Source organism: Hyperolius riggenbachi, chromosome 5 (genome assembly GCF_040937935.1).
Source record: "Hyperolius riggenbachi isolate aHypRig1 chromosome 5, aHypRig1.pri, whole genome shotgun sequence".
NCBI classification, from domain to species: domain Eukaryota; kingdom Metazoa; phylum Chordata; class Amphibia; order Anura; family Hyperoliidae; genus Hyperolius; species Hyperolius riggenbachi.
Window position 1 is genome coordinate 227248241 of NC_090650.1, and position 26883 is coordinate 227275123.

At 44.9% G+C, this 26883-nt stretch overlaps 1 protein-coding gene across 1 annotated transcript in view; it reads left to right on the forward strand.

The window, feature by feature from the left end:
* The window catches only part of LPCAT1 (lysophosphatidylcholine acyltransferase 1), a 102851-nt gene that overhangs the window by 25461 nt on the left and 50507 nt on the right, over positions 1-26883 (forward strand). Inside the window, exons 2-4 of the mRNA XM_068236715.1 lie at positions 4174-4388; positions 5105-5217; positions 9672-9732. Of these exons, the coding sequence (XP_068092816.1) occupies positions 4174-4388; positions 5105-5217; positions 9672-9732 (389 nt within the window). The remainder of the gene's footprint in view (positions 1-4173; positions 4389-5104; positions 5218-9671; positions 9733-26883) is intronic.

The window sequence follows — 26883 nt, forward strand, 5'->3', positions numbered from 1 at the left end:
TTCTTGTTATTTGATTGCTGCTGCGATTTTTACTTTTTATTATATTAATCAAAAAAGACATGAATTTTGTCAAAAAAATGATTTTTTTTTTTTACTTTCTGTGCTGGCATTTTTCAAATAAAGTAAAATTTCTGTATACATGCAGCACGAAAAATGTGGACAAACATGTTTTTGATAAAAAAAAAAAACAACCCATTCAGCCTATATTTATTGGTTTGGGTAAAAGTTATAGCGTTTACAAACTATGGTGCAAAAAGTGAATTTTCCCATTTTCCAGCATCTCTGACTTTTCTGACCACCTGACATGTTTCATGAGGGGCTAAAATTCCAGGATAGTATAAATACCCCCCAAATGACCCCATTTTGGAAAGAAGACATCCCAAAATATTCACTGAGAGGCATAGTGAGTTCATAGAAGATATTATTTTTTTGTCACTAGTAAGCGGAAAATGACACTTTTGTGACAAAAAAAAAAAAAGTTTCCATTTCTTCTAACTTGCGACAAAAAAAAAAAATAATCTGCCACGGACTCACCATGCCCCTCTCTGAATACCTTGAAGTGTCTACTTTCCAAAATGGGGTCATTTGTGGGGTGTGTTTACTGTCCTGACATTTTGGGGGTGCTAAATTGTAAGCACCCCTGTAAAGCCTAAAGATGCTCATTGGACTTTGGGCCCCTTAGCGCAGTTAGGCTGCAAAAAAGTGCCACACATGTGGTATTGCTGTACTCAGGAGAAGTAGTATAATGTGTTTTGGGGTGTATTTTTACACATACCCATGCTGGGTGGGAGAAATATCTCTGAAAATGACAATTGTTTTTTTTTTTTTACACACAATTGTCTATTTACGGAGATATTTCTCCCACTCAGCATGGGTATGTGTAAAAATACACCCCAAAACACATTATACTACTTCTCCTGAGTACGGCGATACCACATGTGTGGCACTTTTTTGCACCCTAACTGCGCTAAGGGGCCCAAAGTCCAATGAGTACCTTTAGGATTTCACAGGTCATTTTTGTTTCAAGACTTCTCCTCACGGTTTAGGGCCCCTAAAATGCCAGGGCAGTATAGGAACCCCACTAATGACCCCATTTTAGAAAGAAGACACACCAAGGTATTCCGTTAGGAGTATGGCGAGTTCATAGAAGATTTTATTTTTTTGTCGCAAGTTAGCGGAAATTGATTTTAATTGTTTTTTTTTCACAAAGTGTCATTTTCCGCTAATTTGTGACAAAAAATAAAATCTTCTATGAACTCACCATACTCCTAACAGAATACCTTTGGGTGTCTTCTTTCTAGAATGGGGTCATTTGTGGGGTTCCTATACTGCCCTGGCATTTTAGGGGCCCTAAACCGTGAGGAGTAGTCTTGAAACCAAATGTCGCAAAATGACCTGTGAAATCCTAAAGGTACTCATTGGACTTTGGGCCCCTTAGCGTACTTAGGGTGTAAAAAAGTGCCACACATGTGGTACCGCCGTACTCAGGAGAAGTAGTATAATTTTTTTTTTTGGGGTGTATTTTTACACATACCCATGCTGGGTGGGAGAAATATCTCTGTAAATGACAATTGTTTGTTTTTTTTTTTACACACAATTGTCCATTTACAGAGAGATTTCTCCCACCCAGCATGGGTATGTGTAAAAATACACCCCAAAACACATTATACTACTTTTCCTGAGTACGACGGTACCACATGTGTGACACTTTTTTGCAGCCTAGGTGCGCTAAGGGGCCCAACGTCCTATTCACAGGTCATTTTGAGGCATTTTTTTTCTAGACTACTCCTCACGGTTTAGGGCCCCTAAAATGCCAGGGCAGTATAGGAACCCCACAAGTGACCCAATTTTAGAAAGAAGACACTCCAAGGTATTCCGTTAGGTGTATGGTGAGTTCATGAAAGATTTTATTTTTTGTCACAAGTTAGTGAAAAATGACACTTTGTGAAAAAAAAACAATAAAAATCAATTTCCGCTAACTTTTGACAAAAAATAAAATCTTCTATGAACGTGTCATACACCTAACAGAATACCTTGGGGTGTCTTTTTTTTTCTAAAATGGGGTCACTTGTGGGGTTCCTATACCGCCCTGACATTTTACGGGCCCGAAACCGTGAGTAGTCTGGAAACCAAATGTCTTAAAATGACTGTTAAGGGGTATAAGCATGTGAAAATTTTGATGACAGGTGGTCTATGAGGGGGCGAATTTTGTGGAACCGGTCATAGTTGTATTGGGCCTGATCTGATGGATAGGAGTGCTAGGGGGGTGACAGGAGGTGATTGATGGGTGTCTCAGGGGGTGGTTAGAGGGGAAAATGGATGCAATCAATGCACTTGGGAGGTGATTGGAAGGGGGTCTGAGGGGATCTGAGGGTTTGGCCGAGTGATCAGGAGCCCACACGGGGCAAATTAGGGCCTGATCTGATGGGTAGGTGTGGTAGGGGGTGACGGGAGGTGATTGATGGGTGTCTCAAGGTGTGATTAGATCGGGGAATAGATGCAAGCAATACAATGGCGAGGTGATCAGGGCTGGGTCTGAGGGCATTCTGAGGGTGTGGGCGGTTGAGTGCCATAGGGGCAGATAGGGGTCTAATCTGATAGGTAGCAGTGACAGGGGGTGATTGATGGGTAATTAGTGGGTGTTTAGGGTAGAGAACAGATGTAAACACTGCACTTAGGAGGTGATCTGACGTCGGATCTGCGGGCGATCTATTGGTGTGGGTGATCAGATTGCCTGCAAGGGGCAGGTTAGGGGCTGATTGATGGGTGGCAGTGACAGGGGGTGATTGATGGGTGATTGACAGGTGATCAGTGGGTTATTACGTGGAAGAACAGATGTAAATATTGCACTGGCGAATTGATAAGGGGGGGGTCTGAGGGCAATCTGAGCGTGTAGGCGGGTGATTGGGTGCCCGCAAGGGGCAGATTAGGGTCTGATCTGATGGGTAACAGTGACAGGTGGTGATAGGGGGGGATTGATGGGTAATTAGTGGGTGTTTAGGGTAGAGAACAGATGTAAACACTGCACTTGGGAGGTGATCTGACGTCGGATCTGCGGGCGATCTATTGGTGTGGGTGGGTGATCAGATTGCCCGCAAGGGGCAGGTTAGGGGCTGATTGATGGGTGGCAGTGACAGGCGGTTATTGACGGGTGTATGACAGGTGATTGATAGGTGATTGACAGGTGATCAGGGGGATCGATGCATACAGTACACAGGGGGGGGGGTCTGGGGAGAATCTGAGGGGTGGGGGGGGTGATCAGGAGGGAGCAGGGGGCAGTTTAGGGAATAAAAAAAAAATAGCGTTGACAGATAGTGACAGGGAGTGATTGATGGGTGATTAGGGGGGTGATTGGGTGCAAACAGTGGTCTGGGCAGGGGGGGGGGGGTCTGAGGAGTGCTGTGGGCGATCAGGGGGCAGGGGGGGGGAAATCAGTGTGCTTGGGTGCAGACTAGGGTGGCTGCAGCCGGCCCTGGTGGTCCCTCGGACCAGGGCAGGAGGCAGCCTGTATAATACACTTTGTATACATTACAAAGTGTATTATACACTTTGTATGCGGCGATCCGGGTGCTAGTAACCCGCAGGCGCTTCCGAACCGCGGGCGGGTTACAGTGCGAGGTGGGCGGAGCCGGTTGCGTCACGAATGACGCGATCGCGCCGCCCATGCCCCTACAAGGACCGCCGCCTCTGGGCATGAGCTGGTCCTTGCGGGGTCCAATTTCCGGCCGCCTCTGTGCGTTGGGCGGTCGGAAAGTGGTTAACCTCACAGTATCTTCTTGGGCCTACAGTAAGTAGTAAACTTGAGCTACAAAGTGTGTCCTCAGGAATTGAACCTGGAAGACTACTAACCATTTATCCGCTGACCACTGTGGCACCCAGTTATACAAAGTAAAAGAAAAATGTTACTTTTAGTTATACAAAGTAGTATGTGTTCTGAGGAAATACACTGGAATGACCTAGCTCGCTTGTCTAAAAAAAAAAAAAAAAAAAAAAAAAAAAAAAATCCAGGTAAGGATCTGAAATAAAAATTTTATTTTAATATTGCCAAGTACAAAAATGTATGACTAGAAAATGGCATGTAGTTTTTTTTTCTGTGGTGTGGTATGGGTAATTGCAATGTCATCTTTTATCAGTAGTTTGCTACCTAATTAATAGTTTGCTCCCATTTTGCAGGACGTTGGACATTCTCTTAAAAGCGATTATGCGTACAATGTGGTTTGCTGGTGGCTTTCACTGGGTAACTGTGAAGGGAAGACAGGCGCTGCCTGCAGAGGCTCCCATTCTCACTTTGGCTCCACACTCTTCATATTTTGATGCCATTCCAGTAACTATGACAATGGCCTCCATTGTGATGAAAGCAGAAAGCAAAGACATTCCTGTTTGGGGAAGTAAGTGAAACAAACAAGACATACTGTGAAGTGTGTTTATAATCATTTCTTGCTATTCTTTTAAGGATAATGCTACCAAAAAGTGACTTTTACTGAGTAATAATTCTCTGAATTCCTGTGCTGCCCACTGATGGCATATACTTGAGGTTCAAGGTTAGGTATCAGGACTGGGTTTGTGTGTGTGTGTGTGTGTGTGTGTGTGTGTGTGTGTGTGTGTGTGTGTGTGTGTGTGTGTGTGTGGGCTGGGGGGGGGGAGAGTTAGGGTTCTGTGTGAGCACTTCCTGTCTAACTGGTCCTGTGGGTACTTTCTGGCTATAGATAACAGGGGGCACACTGACTACCTGTAGGGGGTCACTATGATTCTTTCCAGAGAAAGAATTGTACCGCTTTTAGAAACAAAAACTTCCAACAACTTGGAAACCAGTCATATTTTTTTAGCTATTAGTTTTATGCTGTGTTAAATGCTTCAGGCCACATGCACAGTACATGCAATTCCAATTGTGACCCAATTTTACATGCGATTTGCGATTTTGGATCAGTCCTGCATGCTGGTTTTTTTTCTTCTGTGGTTTCCTCTTGTGCTGATTGCAAATCACAAATCCAATTTCCGATTCTGATTTTCCCTGAATGCTGTGTGCAAGAGACCTCAGACTGCACATTAAATTTGAGTTCCACTTTAATACACATGAATGTATATTTTTTATCCTTTTTTACAGCATTAATCAACTTCATCCGGCCAGTGTTTGTTTCACGCTCTGATCAGGACTCTCGGAAGAAAACAGTGGAAGAGATTAGAAGAAGAGCCCTGTCCAATGGTATATGGCCACAGGTATGGAAGCTGCTCATCTCATGCCTTGGAAGTGCATTTTTAAACTAACTGAACTGTGGCACTTGATTCTTTCTTTCACTGCCTCTTAAAGGACAACCGAGGTGACGTAATGAGATAGACATGTGTATGTACAGTGCCAAGCACATAACTAGGCTGTGTTCCTTTTTTTTTTTTCTTTCTCTGCCTGAAGAAAAAGTTATCAGGTATGCAAGTGACCGTTTCTGACCGAGTTGGACTGGGTCAGACTACAGCATAACCCTCACTGATAAGTAATTGCAGCCATAAAACACTTTCCTGTCAGTAAATGGCTTCTGAGAGTAGGAAAGAGATATAAAGGATCAATAATTCATAGATTTGAGCTCTGACCTGCTTCAATAAGAGTGTCATTGAGCAGAGACAATGAAATGGTAAAAACTGAAAAACTAGATTTAAATATAAAATAAAACTGGGATATCTAGAAAAGTCATTTTAGGAGACTGAGGATAGATACAATTGTTTATCTCAACAGTTTATTTTCACCTCGGATGTCCTTTAAGATGATGTTGTTTAAATGGACTCTGTAGTGAGGGGGATATGGAGGTGCCATATTTTTCTTTAATGCAATACAATGCAAATCACCTGTATATTATTATTTATTTATTTATTTTTATCTGAAACAAAGTTTATTGAACATGAAGTGGTCATGACCCACAGTATAATTGCAAACAAAAAGCACCAAAGCTGTATACAGATTCAGCAATTATTAGCAACATAGAATATCAAAAATGTGAATTACTACAGTCTAGGAATTACAACTGTACATATACACAAATGGGAAGATTGTCACGATATTGCCGACATTATGAAACTGCAAGGATATAATACATACAGTTAAGAATTTAAACTTACTGCCAGCGGTGCCATGCACCAGCCGCTAACAGCATGGTTCTAGACACATAACTGGTGTTTAACATATAACCGACAAGGAGATTACCTTGCTTAGGACCTATCTTTTATTTATCCCAAATGAGGTAGAATTGCTGGGCTCTTTTCCTATGCACGTATACAAGTTTCTTAAAGCAGAGCCCCTTATCCAATCTCTTCACCACCCAACAAGACAGCTGCGGGTAATATGGGAAAAGCCATCTTCCTTGGTACTAGGAGTGTATTCCTTCAGCATGGATAATGTTTAAGAGACATAGGGAGGGGTCAAGAGTAACCGGACAGCCCATCTTATCATGTAAGAAGCTGATCACTTGCTTCCAAAATGCCTTGGGCTAGACCAGTGGTCCTTAAACTATGGCCCGCGGGCCAAATGCGGCACCCTAAACACAAGATGTTTAACTTATAGATGCGGCCCACTGCACCATTAAATAACGGCAGCCCGCATTTAGAATAGCAGTGCTGGCACCACCCATCCACATACTGTAGAAGCCAGCAAGCAGTCATTCGCTGGCTTCCAATCCAATTCTGCATCAGGTGACACTGCTGTTCAACTGGACGACAGGTTGTCACCTGGGTATGCTTCACTGCCTGGTGTACAAAGACGTTCTTTGGGTGTTGCATGACTGAATGGCTGCTGCTGGGAGTTCTCTTCTGGGCATGATTGAAGGAATCAATACCTAGATTCAATGTAACGTTTTTCAACATCATTTTATGTATGTTCCGACCCCCCCCCCCCCCCCCCCAGCAGTCTGAAGTATGTTGACCCGGCCCTTGACCGAAAAGGTTTGGGATAGACCAGGCATGGGCAAACTTGGCCCTCCAGCTGTTAAGGAACTACAAATCCCACAATGCACTTGCCTTTGAGTCATGACTGTGGCTGTCAGACTCCTGCAATGCATTGTGGGACTTGTAGTTCCTCAACAGCTGGAGGGCCAAGTTTGCCCATGCCTGGGCTAGACTCTAACACTGCTACTGCCTACTGAGCGCGCCCTAGTGGCTGCAACTCTGCCGCTTTGAGTCTGCCGGGAGAAAAGCGTGCTATAAATGTTCTGTGTCTTGTCTTAATTCACCAACACCAGTGTTTTTGTGCCATAGAGGCTATGTACAGACTAATTACAAGCAAAACCGGTGACAAAACCTAAACGAAAATATTGCTTCGACTTTTTTACAGGAAGAAATTCTACAATCTGTCTCAAATCAAAATCAACAACTAAAAAAGCACAAATAAGTCTTTTCCAGCACAAATCTGTTTATCAGCCCAGTACACACCAGAGAGCTGAATCCAGGCTGATCCTATTACCCTTTATTTCTCACCTGATGATTTTTCTCGGTAGGAACAGCAAATCCTGGTGTGGATCATTTTCTTCACCTAAGCACCTGTCTCAGAGAGGATAGAAAAAATGCAGATTTTAAAAAAAAAATGGAAGTGCAGATAGAAATCTGGGACATATATACACCATTGATCACTTTCTCATACTTTCTCCCTGCAACTGCAATAATATATTCGTAATCTAGAAAAAGAGGATCGAGAGCCTTTAAGGAGAATTACTATTGTAGCCCAATACAGGTATGCTTTAGTCATCCAAATGTGACAAAGGCCACTCAACCTCCACCTGAAATTTGGTGTTGGTCTAAAATAGGGGTCCCCAAACGTTTTGGGTCAAGGGCCGGGTCAACATACTTCACACTACTGGGGGGCCGGAGTATACATAAAATGATGTAGAAGTCTTTGCGGGCCAGACAGTGAAGCATACCCAATTGGCCAACAGTGTCACCTGATGTGGAATTTGATTGGAAACCAGCGAATTACTGCTTTCCGGCTTCATTCTATATGCGAACCACCAATATTTAAAGATGTAGCGGACCGCATCTATAATACATTTTGTGTGTGGGGGGCCGGTAAATAAGCCTCAGGGAGCCACATTCGGCCCGCGGGCCTTAGTTTGAGGACCACTGGTCTAAAACATTGCCATTTTGTCTGTACTACATATTAATATTTTCAATAAAGCAATAAAATAGGGCCAGTAAACCTGGTTGAGTAACCTTCATTGGATTTAGGGGTAGATAAATCACTTAGAGCTTGTGTACCCCCAGTAACCACTATAAACTGCCTTATCTGGTACTCTAGCATTATAGTTTAGTTTTTATACTTCACCTGGTGTGACTGTTTTTAATAAAGGAAGGTTTTAAAGAGAAACTCTTAAGCCCCGTCTACACGGGGAGATGTTGTAGCGATCCGGCGGCTCGATTAGCCGCCGGATCGCCTCTTCCGCGTGCCCGCCGCGTCCCCGCTCGCCGCCCGTGCGCTGCATTTGATTCCCCGATCGTACCCGCCGGCGCCGATTTATCTTCCGCTCGATTCCCTGCCATTGTCCCCTCGTGGGGAGCGAGCAGGGAATCGGCGGTACGGAGATCCGTCCTGTCGGATCTTATCAATCGAGCCCAATCAGCGGCTCGATTGATAAGGAGCATCGCGGCCGCATCTACTCGTGTAGATGCGGCTTTAAACCGTATTCTTATCTAAACGTATACATGCTAATGCAGCTTTAATAAAGCAAATCACACAGTATTTGGATTAAGCCAAACAAAGAAAGCACCTAGCAGTGGTGTATTATGCAAGAACATGTCACACATGATTTCCGTTGCATCTCCTCCATAAGTCGGTTGTGGTTTGTCCTTTTCAGCCAGTAGATGCATGTAGTAAGTATATGTGCAGCATGAGAATCACCAGGCATGCCCAGTACAGTGGACCCTGGGATGTCTTTGGTTTTTGCAGGGATTGCTAAATGCTCTGTAACAACTAATTATTGTGTAAAGCATTGAATTTGCCATGTATGATAATGAGCTTCTTCAGAATCAGGGCAGAGACGATGCCAAATCAAGTTTTAGACCAATATATTTGTAGATAGAGAATGACTGTGTGCATTTGCACTACACTTCTGACCAAATCTGGATATCTTTAATTTTAAACAAGGAATTGTTTGATCACAGTATTAACCTAAAGGAAGTGAAGTAATAGCTGCATTTACATTTGTAAAGTGTTTTAGAGGATAACTGAAATGAGAAGACTATGGAGGCTGCCATATTTATTTCTTTTTAAACCATACCAGTTGCCCGGAAGCCCTACATATAATAATAATAATAATAATAATAATAATAATAATAATATCTATTTGGCGGCAGTAGTGCCTGAACACCACCAGAAACAAGCATGCAGCTAATAATGTCAGAAACATCTGATCTGCTGCATGCTTGTTCAGGGTCTATGGCTAAAGGTATTAGAGGCAGAGGATCAGCAGGATGCCAGGCAACTGGTATTGCTTAAAAGGAAAACATGGCAGCCTCCATATCCCTCTCGCATGAGTTGTCCTTTAAGTTATTCATGCATATGTTTACCGCTATTGTTGTGTATTTGCAGAAGCACTATTTTGTCCTTCATTAATGCATACAAATTTAAACTATTTCAGGTTTTTTTTCCAGTAAAGTTGTCAGTTTTGATAATTTTACCTTTTTCCCCCCTTTTTTTTAAGGTTATGATCTTCCCAGAAGGGACTTGCACCAACAGATCTTGTCTGATTACCTTCAAACCTGGTAGGATTTGTATATGTACGGTACATGACTCTGGCGTAACTGAATGCATATAACTGTATGTTCCCTAAGCAGATGTTATATCAATACTATAACAGGGAGCTCTTTATAGTCAGTGCCAGCTCTTATCTCTGTTTGTCTTTTGTATGTGTTTACTGGATTACCCTTTTCTGTCCTCTTAAGTGGACTTGATATTTGCACAATAATTATACTAATGTTTAGATTATATCCTGAATGACTCCTATTTTTATGAACCTTTTTTTTGTTTGTTTGTTTTTTTGCACATGTGCACCTACTGTGAACTTGACTTTTGTAATGCTCCTTTCTGTGGTAATGTGAGCATTGAAGCTCATGCACATGTAAGGTAAAATTCAATGGGAGTAGCTGCAGTTTACGCTGTGTAAAGCTTCATGGTTAATATAAAAGGCCATTTTCTTAAACGTTAAATGCCGCTCAAAAATTTCTTCTAATAAACTAGATGTTAGTTTGTTTTTTATGACGATATCCAGCAGAAGGAAGCATTGTGGGACAATTCTACCATTGAGTACAGTGGCAATGCTGCCTTCACAGTGGGTAAAGCTAAATAAAGATTGGTGGTATTGAAAATGTTTCATCAAAGTTCTCAAACGCACTATAAGTCAGGGCGGTCGCAAGCTTTTTCTCCCTTCTCTCTCCTTTTTACCTCTTGCACTTTTCTAGCAGTTTCTCTTCAGCAGTCCTCTCCTCTTTCTTAGACCTCCAGCAATCCCTCTGTCCTCCATGTCCAGCACTGCCTCTCCCAGGTTCACTATTCTGTCTATCAGGAAAACTTTACCTTTATATCTCCACTTCCTCCAGAAGTGCTAGCAAATTAATGAGAACACTTACATGCTTCTTCTGCAATTGAACAGAAGTTTAGTGAGGTGGGGTCACTGAGTAGGTGCCAGGACCGCACACGCTACAGAGGAATTGTAGTCATGGGATCTGTGTCAGTGTGAATCTGCCAGTCTGCATCAGTCTTTTTCAGTGTGCGCTGTCAGAGTTTTTGTACGTGACTGTCAATGTCAGAGTTTCTATGTATGCTGGGAAACATGGGGTTATTGGGTGATGCTGGGAACTTGGAACATACTGTTGGGAAATTTGGGGACGAAACAGCTATTTTTGGCGCAGCACTGGGCCAATGATTTGAGTTCCTCCATAGGCCGCAATGGGAATTCTGGCTTTAGTGACTAATTTGGGTGCCAGCAATAGCCGGAGCTAAATTAGCAAACCGACAAGGGTAATTTAGCTGCCGGCAATAGCTCGGAGAATAGTATTTACTGCGGGTAGGAGACTGGCTGCAACAGGGTGAGCTTTCTTTCAGCTTCACCCTGTGCCCAAATTAACCTAAACTATTTTTGAATGTACCTACTTGTGGAAACACTGAGGCTCTGGAACCTTTTGGGACACACTATGGGGATACAGAGACGCTGGGAACATATAATGAAAGTATAGGGAACTTGGGAATGCACTATGGGGAGCTCTGGGAAGTTGGAAAACCGTATTAGGCACTGGGAAACTGGGACATGCTGTAAGGCACTGAGAAGATGACACGCTATATGAGACACTGGGAAGCTGGGGCACTGGAAAGCTGATGCACACTATGTGGGACATTAGGAAGCTGAGGCACACTATTCAGATATACTTAGAAGCTTAGACTCATTATGAGCACACTGACACAGCTGAGGACAGTGAAACCTTGTTTTGTGTACTTTGTCTTGAAGGGTCCTGACCTCCCAGCATCCAGACTGAGCACAATTCTGCCATATAGCCCCATGAACTTAGATCACACTGATGTAAGGCAATGAACAGCAGGTCACATTGTGCAGAGAATGTAATTTCTTTGTAAGTAGGTCAGGGGTATTCAGAGGGGCTACTTTATCATCAAGACCAGTGCTAAAAAAGCTGAAGCAAGAGTGGAACAGTTGCCTAAAGCAATCAGTTATGTGTCACCTGTTAAGTGACTCTGATTCCCAATGGTTAGGAAGCTGTTCCAGTTTTCTATTTCACAAGCATTGAGAAATCCATCTCCGCTAATAGAAATGGTCAATTAAATGGAAATAATTCCAGTTTGCATGCAAATGTTATGCAAATTATATGCATTTTGGTATTTAACCAAACAAAAATGGCTGGTAGTTCTAACCGCCAAAAACAAGCCTTTGGGGACAGGGTAATCCCTGTCTGGCTCAGATCCAAACAGGAAGGGACGTTTGCTTGCAGTCACTTCCTGTTTGGGAAATATGGAAGTGCACGGAAGCATATTGTAAAAATTATGCATGCGTGCTGCACCGCCGCCACCATCCTTTTTAAAATCCCTGCGTTGCTATAGACTTACATGACTTCCGGTCCACCACATGTTGCCACTGGTCATCGCAGAGTTTGCGCGGTAACATTGGTATGCACACTGTAGATCGGCGACTTCCGACGCCCAGCATGCTGTATGAAAGCACCTTTAGGCTTTCATTAGCCTACCGTTGTTGTGCCATAAAATGACCAAACTCACCGCACCAGTGTGAAAGGGCCCTTAGCATTACTTGAATGTTTTTATATACCTGGAAAATCATAGGTTTTTTTATGCTTTTTACTAAGTGTTTTTATGCCTCAAGTATATGTACACTTTGCTTGGGAACTAAACTCTGGAAAAAATGCCAAAAAATACTTTACTACGTTCAGTGGAGATGTTTGGCTGTGCTTGCATGGATCTGGTTTTACAATGCAATAGTGCATGATGTCTTTACTTGGGGAAGCAGAAAACAAGGTAAACCCAGCACTCCAATGGAGATTCAGCATGCTATAGCTGACAAGGATTCTGTTGTCCTCCAGAATCCGCAACAAAGCAAAAAAGTCAGCAGCACTGCTAAAAAGAGTAGCAATAAATTATGCAATAAAAATCACATGTGAAAGGTGGGTTTGTGGTCAGCTGTGGTCAGCTACAGCCCGCTTTTTCGAAGTATCAAACTTCTTTCTTGCGCTGCAAGCACTCTCTAATGATCTGCACAAACGTGCAGTCTTATATACCCAAACTCATATCCAAATAGATCAATCATATTGCATGTGCAACCAGAGCGACCAATCAGGAGATTAGTGCACACTAAGGGCCCTTTTCCACTAGCAGTCGCTAGCGTTCACGCTGAACGCTAGCGATTGCTGAGTCGCAATTACTGGCGATTTCCCGTTTGTCGCCGCGATTTTGCTATGCTATGCACTGCATAGCAAAATCGCGGCAAATATCGCTCCGCCGCGCGTTCGCGTTCCTGTCAAAAACGAATCGCGGTAGTGGAAATGACCTACCGCGATTCCTATGTTAAAAAGCAAACCGTAGCGATTGTAAAATCGCTAGCGGTTTGCGACTTTACGATTCGGCGTAGTGGAATACGTAGTGGATACGTTTGCGCTAGTGGAAAAGGGCCCTAAGAGGACCTGATGGGAAACTGAAAGGTATAAAATAAAAATCCACCCCCTACAGAGCGTCATCAGCCGCCAGCATCTTTCCTCCGTGGATTTTTTAAAATTTGGGTTCCTTCATTGACGCCCACGTTAATAGCGGTGATTAGCTGCTATAACAGGAAAATGCGGCCACTATTTGTAGTCACCGCTTGCATTGCGGACAGCCCATATTTCCTGTTACAGCCGCTGAAGTATTTGTAGAAATGCACTCACTGTCCAAATAGAACGAAGACGTGCCTTGGCTGTAGGACCACCACTCCTGAAGCATAGAAGAAAGTCAGCCGGCACCGTCAGATAGAATGCTCTTTTAGAAATTTATTATAGCTCTGTCATCTAAACAGCATGACGTTTCGGAGTCACAGCTCCTTTTTCAAATGCATGACAGGTTTGACCATATATCTACACATATAGCTCTTTTTATACCCACCAACCCTTCCTTTTAGCCAATAGGTTTGTCCCAGTCTCACCACCAATCACAGTCTCCGCTACTATGCGGACCTGATGGGGAACTGGTTACTTCTCTGGTGAACCAATCACCTATGCAGAAACACCTCGGGCTTGATTCACAAAGCGGTGCTAACCTACTTAGCACGTCTAAAGTCTTTAGACGTGCTAACCAGGGTGCTAAGTAGGTTAGCACCGGATTTCTCAATCAGATCGCGCGCTAACTTTGCGCGCGCAAAGTTTTACGCGCGCTAAGTCCCATAGGCTTTAATGGGCACTTCACGCGGTGCGCCCTGCGCTCTGTGCAGTACGCACGTAAAGTTTTACGCGCATAAAGTTTTGCGCGCGTAAAGTTTTATGCGCGAAAAGCTTGTTTAGACGTGCTAAGGGGGTTTTCACAGGCGTGCTAACAGTTAGCACCGCTTTGTGAATCAAGCCCCTCATGTGTTCGGAGAGAGAAGAGGAGCCGGGATAGGGCGCCTCCGCTCGTCATAGCGGACCCCCCCCCCCGCCGCTTGTCATGCCCTCGTCTCCACCCCCAGGTCCTCGGACCTGATGGGAGACAGGGCTCGGATACCTCTCCACTGGCGCATAGCCAGTGGGTGTGTGATGTCCCATAGGCCCGCCCACCTGAGGGGAAGCCACTTGCGAGCGGACCAACCGCCGCCACCCAAGCCTCCGCATCACCATGGCAACCCGCTGGCGTCCACCACCGCGAAGCAGCAGTAGCGTCCAGTCGGGCCATGGAGTGTCGAGTCAAGGGCGACATGCAATCGTCCCCCCGCACCCCCGATGTCACCTGCGCTGCCAGCCCTCCAGCTCAAACCGCACCGCAGGCACACACCGGACGACCGCAGACCGCATATAAAACGCGTCTGCCGTCCATCAGGCGCCCACACAACGCCGCAGTAGAGCCAGAGAGGCCGACCGCCCAAGAGGCGAGAGGTGGTCGCGGACACCCCCCCCAGTGGGTAGCCAGGGAACATCAAAAGGCTTACTGAACGAGATGTTCAGAGGATGGAATAGCCAGTATCCTGACAGGCGGCTTAAAGAGTCTCCGTTCCCCAACTCCGAACATCTGCAACAGACAGAGATAGACAGCAACAATTAGTGGAACACATAGATCATAAAAAAGGCAATAAATCATACTCTTAATCCGGCTCCTCTTCTCTCTCCGAACACGTGAGGTGTTTCTGCATAGGTGATTGGTTCACCAGAGAAGTAACCAGTTCCCCATCAGGTCCGCATAGTAGCGGAGACTGTGATTGGTGGTGAGACTGGGACAAACCTATTGGCTAAAAGGAAGGGTTGGTGGGTATAAAAAGAGCTATATGTGTAGATATATGGTCAAACCTGTCATGCATTTGAAAAAGGAGCTGTGACTCCGAAACGTTATGCTGTTTAGATGACAGAGCTATAATAAATTTCTAAAAGAGCATTCTATCTGACGGTGCCGGCTGACTTTCTTCTTCTGTTATAGCCGCTGATAATGGCTATCAACATGGGTGCATATGGTGGTGGCATTGGTGGTTAGAGTTAGGCATGGGTAGAGGGTCAGTTAGGGTTAAGCACCGCTTGTTTGGTTAGGCATCAATAGAGCGGAGTGTTCAAGTGAGAATAGGGTCAGGTTCGATGATAGTAAAATATCTGTAAATATTACCAATATTTTACTATTGTAATTACACAGAGCCTAATAACAGGATATCCGTAACTTTACCAGTATTCTACTAGCTGCTGTTTCCGGAGCACATTTTTACGGGCATATTTTTGCTTGTAAGCAGTGGAAATGCCTTGGTGTCCTCCTTAAAGGGAAACTTAACTGAGAGGGATATGGCAACAATAGCAGTTGCCTGGCTTTCCTGCTGATTTCTTTGGCTGCAGTAGTGGCTGAATCACACACCTGAAACAAGCATGCAGCTAATCCAGTCTGACTTCAGTCAGAGCACCTGACCTGCATGCTTGTTGAGAGGCTGTGGCTAAAAGTATTTGAGACACAGGATCAACAGGAGAGTCAGGAAGTTGGCATTATTTTAAAAGGAAAAATCCATATCCTTCTCAATTTGGAAGCGCGGTAAGGAATTTCTTGAAATGGCACAGCAAGCATACAGTGTTGCAAAGCTATGGACCCGTCTCCACTAGGAGCGATGCGATGCGGCTACATAGCTGCATCGCACTGCAGGTGTGCTGAAACACATGCACGGCAATGGAATAGTTTTCACTGCGTGCATGTTGTGCGGAGTGATCCGACGATGTGCAGCATGCTGCAGATTCTCGCACGGCCGCATCCGCCGCAGCCGCGCCCCATCTTTTCAATTGACTTCGTCAACGGGAGATGCAGAAGTGATGCGATGTGGCTAGGTAGCCGCATTCACATCATTTTGTAGTGGAAACGGGCCCTAAGCCAGTGTGCTGTATTTTCTTTTTGTAGTAGACGTCATAAACGTCGGGAATGATAAAGCATGTTCAGAGAGGCCATACACCACAGTTATGACTGTCAGTATTGCCAAGGCTAATGAGTTGTCACAGGAAGACAGAAGGCTCTCTTTATGCAACATTTTGGCTTTACTTGGCATCTTGCTCAAACAGGCTTAACATGTGAGCAGATGCAACAGCAATTTTTTTCAGTGTTCAAAAACACTGTTCAAACCTCAGAGAGGATTAGATTGTGATGAGTGAGGAATTATGGATTTGGCATTGAGACTTAGAATGGAAACACAACGGTTCCCCCAAAACTTGTGTGTGTCTCCTGGAAAGTTAAACAATGCTTCTGCTATTCTTTGAGCCTTCAAAACCCATTTCTTTAGAGTCATAATTCACAAGAGACCAGATGTGCTCAAAAAAGTGTTTTCTGCATACATAATATGTCCAACCACAAGCTGCTGCTATTGCATGGTTGGTACTCATGGCTCTTTCACGTCTAACAACGTGTGCAGGAGCCGTTCTCCTGCTCGCGTTGAACAACCTGCAGCCTGTCATCGGGATGTTGCGGTGCGAAGCAATAAGCGGCGGTAACTATTAATTCACCCGACGGGAAAATCTCCCAGGTGCGTCGAACCGCAATGCACCGAAACGTAGTGTCGGGTGTGAAAGGTAAAATGAAAGTCTATGGACTTTGATTTTACATTGGTTAATGCAAAGTTTCGACTTTGAGTAACACAGCAGAAAACAGGCTCTGGTGGGAAAGAGCCCTAACTGAAATTTGGGGGGACTGCACTGGAACACCCTCCATAAAGCCATGTGATTTCTGGGCATTCCTAATGCTTGCAACTTTGAAAATTATGTTGCAAAACAGCCCGTTATTTGTTCCATTGTGAAAAATATGAAGCCTGAAGGATGCTACTTTTCTAAGAAACAGAACTATGTTCAGAGTCTGTGGAGTCAACACATTCTAAATAATATATATAAAAAAAAAACCTCATTATTTTTCAATCAGTTCTTGTAGGATCCAGCAGCTGCTGCTCTTTCAGATGCACAGCTGCAGCCAGAAACTAGTTACGTATAAGCTAATCCACATTGCCTCACTTTTATTGTACATTTGGCTATATTTCACTTCAGGTCCTCACGTGTGTTACACAATGGTGGATGCATTATGCCTTGTGAGATGCATATAAGTGACAAGAATCTAGCATTTAAAATAATTCTGGAAAAGTAAGAGAAAGCTTATGATAACAGTGGCAAATTTTCAGTTTTTAACATGTAAAAGAAGGCATGTCCAAAGTTCGGTCCCCGGGCCAAAGCAGCCTGCTGGGCCTTTTTAGGTGGCCCCCCTGAAGCATTCATCTGTTATAAATTCCATGCAGCCCGCAGGCTATTGTTGCAGCACTGCATACAGGGGCCAACTTATGTCGCTGCTCTGCTTCCCCCTCCCCCTTGTCTATAGTGTGTAGTTCCATAGTGATTACTAATTAAGATGCAAAAAAATGGCATCTGTATTTGCAGACATATTTTTCTACAGGCGTAGGAGTAGTTTGGCTACAGGAGTTCTGATCGAGGAGGAGTAGAGCAAGGCAGAACAGAGACAGTGATGTGGTGAGGGCGGGGACAGCCAACACTGTGCCACTACTGTGCAAGCCGCAGCCACTACTGTGCAAGCCGCAGCCACCACTGTGCCACTACTGTGCAAGCCGCAGCCACCACTTTGCCACTACTGTGCAAGCCGCAGCCACCACTTTGCCACTACTGTGCAAGCCGCAGCCACCACTGTGTCACTACTGTGCAAGCCGCAGCCTCCACTGTGTCACTACTGTCCAAGCTGCAGCCACCACTGTGCCACTACTGTGCAAGCCGCAGCCACCACTGTGCAAGTCGCAGCCACTACTGTGCGAGCCACAGCCACCACTGTGCCACTACTGTGTGAGCCGCAGCCACCACTGTGCCACTACTGTGCAAGCCGCAGCCACCACTGTGTCACTACTGTGCAAGGCGCAGCCACCACTGTGTCACTACTGTGCAAGCCGCAGCCTCCACTGTGTCACTACTGTTCAAGCCGCAGCCACCACTGTGCCACTACTGTGCAAGGCGCAGCCACAACTGTGCCACTACTGTGCAAGCCGCAGCCACAACTGTGCCACTACTGTGCAAGCCGCAGCCACCACTGTGCAAGCCACAGCCACCACTGTGCCACTACTGTGCAAGCCGCAGCCACCACTGTGCAAGCCGCAGCCACCACTGTGCCACTACTGTGCAAGCCACAGCCACCACTGTGCCACTACTGTGCAGGCCGCAGCCGTCGCTGTGCCACTACTGTGCAAGCCGCAGCCACCACTGTGCAAGCCACAGCCACCAATTTTAAGCCGCCACTGAGCCAGCTATGCCTGGAGCCTCCACCACTTAGCAGCTGCCACTGAGCCAGCAACAGCCATTAATCAACCGCAACCTCTAATTTGCAACTGCCACCATACCAGCAGCAGTAACATGCAGTGATTAGCAGCTGCCACCATGCCAGCACCAGTAACATGAAGAAATTAGCAGCTGCCATTGTGCCAGCAGCAACCACTTATTAGCAGCCACCACTATGCCAGCAGCAGTATCAGCCACTTGTTATCAGCTGCCTCTATGCCAATAGCAGCATACCTGCATGCTGAAGGGGACATGCTAACTGTACTCCGTATATGGTTTATTTCCTGTGGAACTGTTCTGTTTGACAAAATGTAATAGGCATGGTGTACCTAGGGGCAATCAGCAAAAATTGTACACCATTTTGTTAGGTCGACCCCCCTAAAAGAAGGAAGGAAATATGAAGTGGTGTATCACGCAATACATATGTGCAGTGTTATTATCAAAGCTAGACTTCAGTGGTACAGGCAGTGGCGTACCTAGGTAAGATGGCGCCTATGGCAAGCACTGTAACTGCGCCCCCTCAAGAAACCCCACAGCTGCTGGGGGGTGGGGGGGAGGAATGGGGTGTTGAGTGAGGGCTAAGGAGTAAAGAGAGGGATGGGGGAGGGGGAGAATGAGGGGTAAGGCTGGATCCACACCATACAATTTTTGGGCAGGTTGAGGAGAGGGAATGAGGGATAAGGAGTGGAGGGGGAGAGGCGTGATGAGGGGTTAGGATGAGAGAGGCTTCCTATATGGGAGGGGGGGGGGGGGAAGAAGAGACAGCTACCTATACTTCAGGGAGGGCTGTGGCCGGATTATCCAGCACTCATTTCCCCACCACGTGTAACACAGAAGTTCAGTGACAGGCAAATCTGCAATGGAAGGAGAGACACACGGATTTTAAAGAAGCGGTGCCTCCTCTTTTGTCCTCTACTGCACAGGCAAATCTGCATCTCTCCCCTTCGTGCAGCCACTCTGTAATCGTCCGGCTGGGTCTGTTTAGAGAAGCAGGAAGACCAGCCAGGGAGTTGCAGAGCAGCTATAGAAGGGGAAAGATGCAGACCTGCCTGCCGCTGAACTTTTCTTACCTGTGGTGGGGAAATTGCTGCTGGAACTGTCCACAGCAGTTGAGGAGAAGGCAGGGAAAGCAGGCAAAACGGAGAAGCAGGATTCCACAGCAGAGAAGCCCTGAGCAGCCGGTTACTGATCATCTCTGCTCAGCAGTGTGATGGCAGCTGCAGTAATAGGATCACACTGCTGAAGGGAAGGGGGAGGGAAGCTGCTCCGTCCTCTCACATAACGTTGCAACTCTTCCTGTGCTCTCTGCACTGCACAGGAAGGAGGAGAGACCTGCACCCCCCCAAAGTTCCTGGAAGGAGGCGGCGCCCAGGGCATTAGCTACGCCTGCACATCTCTAGATAAGCCTCTGGGTACAGGTGTTAGTTCTGCCTTTTGGTGGCCACAAAATAAAAAGATCTGATTTTACAGTAATTTAATAAAAATGACTGGCGGTACAGAAGAATGGAAAGCTCTTTTTAGCATTTTCAATCCTTTTTATTCATAATATTCATAATTTTGGGGACTTGATTGTACTTCTCGGATTGAAAAGAAATATAAAGAACTATATCATGAGTGGCCACATTTACCATAACCAATCAGAAATAGGGCCTTGTTGTTGCATGCTGGATACTGGTCTGGGAGTAGTAAAGGCTTTTTTATTTTTATTTTTTTTATTGCATGTGCTTCTTTCTGATTTTCTTAGTGCATGTAAATTACCTATTGCAAGATGAAGTCAGAATAATAAAAATCACACTGCAAGTTTTCATCTTCTGTTTAAAATAACGTTTCAGCACTCTGTAATTGAAAAGTACCGAAAATTAGGTGAAAAATGGGTACTTATCCGTTAGCCGGGCGCATCCTCTAGGTGGCGACAAAACTCCACCAGAGTTACATCTTTCCCTACTATCCATGTCGGCATGGAGGGGGAATAGTAATTAGCGCCACCTGCCGGATGCGCCCGGCTAACGGATAAGTACCGAAAAATGTATATGTGGGCTGACCTTTATTTTCCTGTGAAATCATGCAGATTGCCTGGGTGTCCTGCTGAGCCTTTGTTTCTAAGAGAAGAAAACGCTAGCGTTAACGCACACAATAAGTCAATGAGCCGCATGAAAAAACGCATATGTTCGCATTCTGTAATGTGCTTCTTTAAAAACTCTGAACTTACTGCATATTTTTCCAAAACGCATCTACAATGCACCTAATGTATGTCAGTGGTGACGCAGAGGTATAGCACTTTAGTGCGTTTTTGTATGTGTTTAAGAAAAAAAAGTGATGATGTATTTCTGCTTCCTGTTGACTTCTTAGTGAGTTGCATACAAAACTCACAACACATATGCAATTTTTGCGCACGAAATGCAAACGCATTAAAACGTAAGAAAAACACATGTGCAGAATGCAAACGCTCTCAAAACGCACAAAAGCATATGCAGCAAAACACAACCTTTCACACAACGCCTAGTGTGTTCCCACCATAATACTCTTAGCTATAGACCCTGGACATGCATGCAGATCAGATATTTCTGACAGGAGTCTGACTGAATTAGCCACTTGATTATTTCAGGTGTGCGATTCTGACACTGCAGCCAAATAAAACAGCAGGACTGCCAGGCAACTGGTACTATTTAAAAGAAAATAAATATGGCATCCACCATACCCCTCTTAGTTCAGGTGCACCTTTAAAAGGCATTTTATTGCTAAAGTGTGAAAACTTCATCTTGGACAAAACTTGGTAGAAAAAGTGAATTTAATAAGAGCCTTTGAGTAGAAAACACATCCTATAATGGCATATTGTAATGGTGCTCTAATGGAACCTGATGATGCCATCTAAATGTGTAGCAGATCATACTGACAGTGAGTTGTTTTTTTCACTTTGCTTAGGCTCTGCTTTTTCTTGGTGCAAACTGTATAATTGTCAGCAGAAATCTGTCACAGTTGTTTCCTCATATCTACATATTTCCCTTTCCTCTTTTTTTCCTTCTGGCACCAAATGGATAATGAAAAAAACAAAACAAAAAAAAAAAACCCTGCATAGAGTCTGTAAATACAATAATCCAGAGTTCAATCTGAATAATTGTGTTTTGATGCAGACATATATTTTTACAGCTGTTGAATTCATCAAAACAATTACGTGATAGATTCTGTGTGAAAACCTTTAAAACCTCTTAAACACAGCATGCATAGGCTATCATTTTAATAACATTACACATTTTATTCGTTTTTTTTTTTCATTTATTTATTTTTATTTAGAGCCCTCACGTGAATTCCATATGTAAGTCATAAATGTACAGATTTGCGCAATTATTAAGGCTGGATTCACACTGTGCACGTTGCATAACCCACAAGTTTAATGTGTGTGAACTGCAATGGACACTGCGTATGTTATAACAAAGTGTAAAACAACAGAAACCCTTCTGTACCCAAACTCAATGTGTCAGGGAGTTGTTTTTTGTTTTTTTAAACCTAGCAAGTTTATTTGGAAAAGTATAAAAAAAGATACAGGCAGATAAAGATAAAGGCAGCAGTAGAAATACAACGTATTGAATAGAGCACCAAATAACAACATACATTAAATGCCACTGGCGTTCACATCAAGGAGCAAAGCAAAGACATTCTAGTCAGAAGAAACACAAGAGAACCCGAGAACAAGAAAAAAAACTTGGTATGTTACCATCAGAATAACAATACGGATTCTGAAGTGAGTGGTATATATATATATATATATATATATATATATATATATTCTGTTAAGTTGCCAGTAATACACTTTCAGCATATGTCATAGATACCAAAGTGTGCAATAGGCCTATTGATCATTATGCATTAGTTCTTCTGGCTCCTGATTCCCAATAGCGGCGGTAATTGCCCCCAATATATGTTGTAAGCATTCAATATGGACCAAACTGGTATAGTCTCTGAATGTTAACTTATGCAGATGCAACAAATGCTTCCAAATGGAGATAGTCTCTCAATACGAGCAATTGCAAAACATTTCCTTCAAATATATAACGGAAACCTGTCCATAAGGGAGCTTGAGAATTATGATGCTCTGATGCAGACCAGTATGAACTGCTGCCAGAAATCGGCAAGCTTCGTAGACCAAAGAATCTTTTTGCAGCCACATATACCAAGTTGTTACTTCAATGAGGGGGCTTTTAGGACCATTGTAGTCCCTTACACACCCCAATGAGGGGGGCTTTTAGGACCATTGTAGTCCCTTACACACCCCAATGAGTTCTGGGTCACCATGAGCTTGCTGGTTAGTCTGTGCCTCTCGGATTTACAAGCCCTACTCCATAGAGCCAAATTAATCCATGCCATGCACTGATGAGGATCAAACAATCCGAAACAGTCTGTATGCATGTTGGATTATTATGGCTCTGTACATATTAACAAGCTGACACATCATTGCATTCCAGCGGTTCTGGAGGTGTGTTTAGCTTCTAAGGGTACAATGGTTAATTTGCATATATTCAGCAGTGGTGCCTGGGAGACATCTCGAGCTCACTCCAACCTGTATTATCGCAAATTCTTTCTGTTTTAGGAAAGCAAACTTTTGTGTTACTTCAAGAAAGGATGTATGGAAGCATATTGCAAACAGTCCATGGATGGCAAAATCTTATGCTCACAGGTTGTCAGTATATGGCTAGAGACCATAGTTCCACAGGAATAAATAAAAAGTTTTTATCTACCTCAATATGAGTCAATCAATGAGTTCTGATATGAGGCAAATCGGGCTCAACATGTTAATGATGTCACTATAAAAGTAGCAAGCACATGCATACAGTGTGAATATAGTCAAACATTGGCTTACAGTTTCCTGCAGTGATTGTCCAGATAATCAGGAGACTCCTTGATCATGGAGATCTCAACCCATGAGGTGAAAATGAACAGATGATGCAACGAACACTGTGTAAAGCTGACGTGGCATCGAGCTGTGCAGGCTCAAGCCAACATACCCATACATATTAATTCAAAGCCTTCATGCAGCGATTCCTTGGGATGCAGAGATGTGAACAGACCCATAGAATTGTACGGGTAGTGAACTCGTGAGCGGACATGCAGAATTAATCCGCAGTGCAATGGAGATGGACCCTAAAAGTGCACCCTAAAATGTTTTAAAGAGGAACTGATATAAGATCCTCCATCCATACTCCTCACCTTCTCCTAATTAGGTTCACTTAAAAACTTTTAAAAGTACAGCTTGCATTTTTCTTAACATTTATTTTTTAAGATCACATCCTCATTCTAGCTCCACTTCACTGCGCTATGCAGTTAGCATACTAGGCAGGATCATTGTGAACATAATTCTGAGACACTGACATCCTGATATCCTTACTCCTTGCTTCATGTACGGTGAATAAAGGCTCACTGTGGAAAACCTAAGGATTTTAACCCCTTACTTGCCAGCAGTCCCTGGCCCCTTAAGGACCAGAGACTGCTGGTACCACGATCTCGCCCTGACCTGGCTTTCATCCTACCTCTCCAACCGCTCCTTCACGACCTCCTTCAATGAGTCCTCGTCCACCCCCAACCACCTCTCAGTGGGAGTCCCCCAAGGCTCGGTCCTTGGCCCCCTACTGTTCTCCCTATACACATCCTCCCTTGGCAAGGTTATCTCCTCCATGGGTTTTAACTATCATCTGTATGCAGATGACACCCAAATCTATCTCCACACCCCTGACATATCCACCACTACCATGGACAAGGTCTCCTCCTGCCTATCTGCCATCTCCTCCTGGATGTCCGCTAGGTTCCTAAAACTAAATCTAGACAAAACGGAATTTATGATCTTCCCACCCCGGTCATCCCTGGACCTCCCAGATGTGCAGGTCACTGTTAACCACACTACTATTCACCCTACCTCTCAAGCCCGCTGTCTGGGTGTCACCCTGGACTCCGCACTCTCCTTCACTCCCCACATCCAAAACCTCACAAAGTCCTGCAACTTCCACCTTCGTAACATCTGTAAGATTCGCCCTTTCCTGACCCCTGCCACCACCAAACTCCTCATCCATGCCCTCATAATTTCCCGCCTCGACTACTGCAATGCCCTTCTGTCTGGACTCCCTAAGACCCGAATAGCCCCACTGCAGTCCATCATGAATGCGGCTGCCAGAATTATCCACTCCTCCCATCGCTCCACCAGGGCGGCTCCCCTCCGTGAATCCCTCCACTGGCTTCCTATCCAGTCCAGAATCAGATTCAAGATATTGTGTCTGACCTACAAATCCATCCACAAAACCTGTCCAACCTACATTTCTGATCTTACTCAGAGATACACACCAAGCCGCTCACTCCGCTCCTCCAATGAACTTCGCCTGACCGTCCCCCGCATCACCCAGTCCCATGCACGCCTCCAAGATTTCTCAAGAGCCGCTCCGACACTATGGAACTCCCTACCTCCACCCATTAGGGCAGCCCCCTTTTTCAACACCTTCAAGAAGGCCCTCAAAACTCACCTTTTCACTCTTGCCTACCACCCCTCACAATTGCTCTAAACCCACAGCCGAACTCTGGTCCCCTACCTCTCGTGTCCCTACCTCTCCCTCTAGATTGTAAGCCTTTGGGCAGGGTCCTCACTCCTTTTGTGTCCTACCTGATCATGCACCTCTATTACTGTGCACCCATGCTATGCATTTGAGTGAACCTAACTTGCCTAACTCCATGCTCCCATCCAGTGACTGACTAAGCATTACCTTGTACTCATACTGTGCTGTGTGATCTGGTTTTCTTGTATTCCTGTATTGTCATATTGCTGTTTGTCACCCCTAAATATTGTCTGTAACCTAAATTAATGTCCAGCGCTGCGTAATATGTTGGCGCTTTATAAATACAACAAATAAATAAATAAAATAAATAAATACCACAAAAAGGTGCCTCCCGACAAATTGTTGCACATATCCACCTCTCTCCCATCACCGCAGGCCCCTCATAGAAACGGCAGAGCTCTGTGTGCCAGTCAGGAGCCACTTTCATTGGCTCCCGCTAATGGTTGAAATCTATGACCTGCAGGTGGCTGCGCAGCTCTGACAGGATGTAGAATTCAACTTGCTCGCTATGCGCTCCCACGGTTACCGATGATCGTGTCGCTCTGCACCCACCACATGCCCCTCTCTCTGCCGTCTCTATGACGAACGAGCTCTGTGAGCCAGTCAGGAGTTGCTTTCATTGGCTCCTGACCCTGTCCATTTAGGTTATTGGCTCACAGTAATCACGTGGTCAGGAGCCAATGAAAGCAGCCCCTTACGGGCTCACAGAGAGAGGGTCCTGTGGCAGGTGCAGAGCGTCGCGATCATCGGAGCAGCGAACAGGTTGAAATATACGTCCTGTCAGAGCAGCCAGCTGCAGGACGTAGATTTCAACCAACGCATACTGCAAGCAGTTAAAGTGAACCTAAAGCCGATAAAAAAAAATGAGATTAACTCACCTGGGGCCTCCCTCAGCCCCCTGCAGCCGATCGGTGCCCTCGCAGCTCCGCTCCGATGTCCCAGGACCCGCCGGCGAGCACTTCCGGTTTCGCCGTCACTCGCCGTCACCGGCCGACAGGCATGGGAACGCGAGTGATTGTTTGCGTTCCCAGCCTGTATATCGTCCCCTATGCTGCTATTGCGGCCTCCTGGCCGCAATAGCAGCATAGGGGGCGATATACAGGCTGGGAACGCGAACAATCACTCGCGTTCCCATGCCTGTCGGCCGGTGACGGCGAAACCGGAAGTGCTCACCGGCGGGTCCTGGGACATCGGAGCGGAGCTGCGAGGGCACCGATCGGCTGCAGGGGGCTGAGGGAGGCCCCAGGTGAGTTAATCTCATTTTTTTTTATCGGCTTTAGGTTCACTTTAAGCTAGGAACATTTATACAGGAAACAGTAGACTGTTGCTGTGACTGCAAGGAAGTATCAATTTGATGCTGTGCATGTCTATTAATTCATAGATGACAGTACATAGATGATAGTACTGACATGGAAAGGTGACTTTTACTGACCTTAAATTACAAAATGGTTCGTTTATGCATATGTTGTATTCAATTTTTAAAGTTCAGGCACCATTTTCTATCTACATTTAATGGACCATTGTTTTAAATTATTGCATAAAAGTGTTTTGCAGAATTAAAGTCTTATGAGCATTTAGGTGGGGAAGTGACTGCTCTGTGAACTAAATACACTCCCCATTGCTGACTGATGATCCGGACAGTCTCTTGTATAGAGTGTTGTCTTCAGACCTGACTGAGAATGTGGTGAATAGAAGGAATATGTGTGCCTCTGAGGAAGCCATGAGGACCAACAGTATATACCAGGGGTGCCCATTGTGTAGATTGTGATCTACCGGTAGTATGGTAGATCTCGGCCGCACTACATTTTCCATT